Raw genomic sequence first — 3,047 nt, forward strand, 5'->3', positions numbered from 1 at the left:
AGGAGGAGATGGGGCAAAGGAAGGGGGGAGCCAATAACCCCAGAGACAAAGGAACAATAAGAGATCAAAAATCAATGGCCAGGAGGGCATAGAATGCCTGGTGGGTTCCATCAAGTGCAATGTAGCCAAGAGGAAGTACAGAGAGCCGAATGAAAGTCAAACATGATGGTGGGACCGGAGGTAAGCAAAAGGAAATAGAGGAAAGAACTAAGAGGCAAAAGACATTTGTGGAGGTATAAACATAGGCATGTACATATGTGAATATGTTAATATATAACGATAGGGATATAGGTCTATGTACATATGTTTATAGGTTAAGTATTAAGGCAGCAGACTGACATTGGGCCTCCACTCAAGTTCTCCCTCAGTGCAAAAACACTTTGTTCTATGATGCTCACCTTCCTGGCATGATTGTTGAAGAAAAAATGGGTGCATAAGCTTATATGGTGAAGAAAACGGATGTTGCCCAGCTATTAAAAGATACAGCGTATGGGGTCTTAAAGGCTTGAAGTTAAATAAGCAATCATCTAGCAGGGAAGCAACAAAGCCCACATGGAAGAAACACAGGAACCTGTGTGATCATGAGGTATTGACGGGATCAGGTATCAGGCATCAGAAGACCCAAAACAATCATATAGATGTGAACTTTTGGAGTGGAACCCCAAAGCCCATCTGTAAACAATTGGACATCCCCTCACAGAGGGACCACAAGGAAGGGACAAGTCAGCCAGGGTGTGCTTATGAAACACAACATTCTTCTAGTTGTTTAATGCTTCCCACCAACCCCCACCTCCACTATCATGACCCCAGTTCTATATTGCAAATCTGGCTAGACCAGAGCATGTACGAATGTGCTTGATACAATTGATGTATGGATTGTTGTAAGACCTGTAAGAGCCCACAGTAAAATGATTTATTAAACCAAACAAACAAAAAGAGGTCTTGTGCGGCAGATTTACCCGATGCAATGTATCTTTTCTTGATTGTTGCTTCATGAGCATTGATTGTGGATCCCACAAGACAAAATTCTTCACCACAGCAACCCTTTCTCCATTGATCATGATGTTACCTGTGGGCTCAGGGGGAGGGTGTTTGTTTTCTTTGCATTGGGTTGTAATACATTTGGAAGGCTGTGCTCCTTGACCTTCACCAGCAACCACTTCAAGCCCTCCTCACTTTCAGTAAGCACGGTTGTATCATCAACATACCTCAGGTTATTAATAAGCCCAGATGTGCAATTATCTTCATATAGCCCAGCTCCGTTGACTATTTGTTTAGCATACCAATTGCATAAATGCACCCTGGTGCACCGGTGCTTCATGGTCAATGCCATCCTGGGGCCCCAAGAAGTACAGTCTTTTGTTAAAAAAAATCCTAGAAATCCTAAAGCAAGTACTACTTTTATACTTTGATTTTTCTAATCTGTAAAATGAGCCTCTTGAAAGATATGTCACCTAGGTTTCTTATGACGGTTAAGTGAGACAATACATAAAATGCACTCAAGACAGTACCTACTACATACTACACTCACTGCCCTGGAGTTGATTCTGACGGATAGTGACCTTATAGAGCAGGCTTCAAGTGCCCCTATGGGTTTCCAAGACTACAACTCTTTACAGAAGTAGAAAGCCTCTTCTTTCTCCCGTCCCACATCCTACTGCGGCCTTATTGTTCTTGTGATTAGTATTGCCGTTGATTCCTGATGGCAGCTATTTCAGGCATCCTTCTGATCTCGGGAACAGTCTCTCCATTCTCATTTTGTCAATCTGCAGTAGCCTTCCATCTCTTTTCACCAAATCTTACTGAAACTCAGAGATAGAGGTATTCTTTGGTGGCCTTGCTTACATTTTATGATGATGCCTCTCCAAAGGGGGGGGGTCTGGGCGAGGGATTGGCCTCAGACTTTGACCCTGCCCTTGGGTGGTCTGCCATCTGCTTTCTGCAGGATCTCTGCCAGGCTCTGGAGTCTCTGAGTGGCACCGTCACCGCGTTCTCAGCCAGTGCCCGCAAGGTCGTGAGCAGAGACTCGTCTGTCCAGGAGACCACAGCTGTGCAGCAGCGGTACGAAGACATGCTGAGCAGGGCGAAGGAGAGACAGGCCGTGCTGGAGAGCCGCCTGGGCCACTGGCAAAGGTGAGCAGCCTGCTTTGGGTAGTGTGGGTTTCAACGTTGCTGATGTTGTTAGCTTTGGAGGAGGCAGAGACTTGTGGGCAGCCAATGCATAACAGAATGAAATGCTGCTTGGTGCTGTGCCAACCCCATGATCCATTGTGGATCAGACTGCTGAGATCCCTAGGGCTTTCAGAGGCTGATTTTCAGAAGTGGATCTCCAAGCCTTTCTTACTAAGTTCAGCATCATGGAAATGCTCAGCCCCTAGTAGCAGATAGGCAGTAGCTAGGAATCAAACATAGGCCTTTCACATGGAAGGCAAGGGTCCGACATAGCTGACATGAAGGAACTTCAAGACATTCCTGGAAAAATTCCATTATATTCCCATTCCATTTTATCCACAAATTTTGAAGCTTCCTGGTACTCAATGGGAATGATGGACTAGCTACTGTGTGGTGATAGAACATGGTCATCCCAGATGCCAGACGTGTGTGAATGGATGTGTCTCACATGAGATCTTGTAGAGCTTCATTGTTAAGTGCAGGTCCCTAAGGTAGAGAAAATATGCACATATCCTTACACAGGACACAGATAGCAACACTGACACAGTGGCTGCAACAATGGGCTCGGGCAGAGGAGCAACTGTGAGGGTGGCACTGGCCTGGCGATGTTTTGTTCTGTTGTGCATGGGGTTGTTATGGGTTGGAACCAACTCGATGGCTCTTAACTACAACAATACATATTTATGTGAGAAGTAGTAGAGTGGCCGTTATAGCTTCTCCCAGAGGGCGCTGTTGTCCATATAACGGTTGGTTTGGAACCCTTTGACTTTTGTTTGCTAATATGAGCCTTTTTGTGGACTCTGCGTCTTATCTCTGTCCTCTACAGGCTGGAGAAAGAACTGTCCACCTTTTTGACCTGGATAGAGCGGTGCGAA

General features: G+C 45.5%; 1 protein-coding gene across 1 annotated transcript in view; it reads left to right on the top strand.

Annotated features, from left to right (window-relative positions):
• LOC115871020 (nesprin-1-like) overlaps positions 1 to 2,137 on the top strand; it is a 196,492-nt gene extending 194,355 nt beyond the window's left edge. The window contains exon 34 of the mRNA XM_045294562.1: positions 1,946 to 2,137. Coding sequence (XP_045150497.1) covers positions 1,946 to 2,137 — 192 coding nt within the window. The remainder of the gene's footprint in view (positions 1 to 1,945) is intronic.
• Positions 2,138 to 3,047: the final 910 nt, after the last annotated feature.

The sequence above is a fragment of the Echinops telfairi genome, unplaced genomic scaffold, assembly GCF_000313985.2.
Source record: "Echinops telfairi isolate 266 unplaced genomic scaffold, ASM31398v2 ScPeMD7_3533;HRSCAF=4204_0, whole genome shotgun sequence".
In the NCBI taxonomy this organism is placed as follows: Eukaryota; Metazoa; Chordata; class Mammalia; order Afrosoricida; family Tenrecidae; genus Echinops; species Echinops telfairi.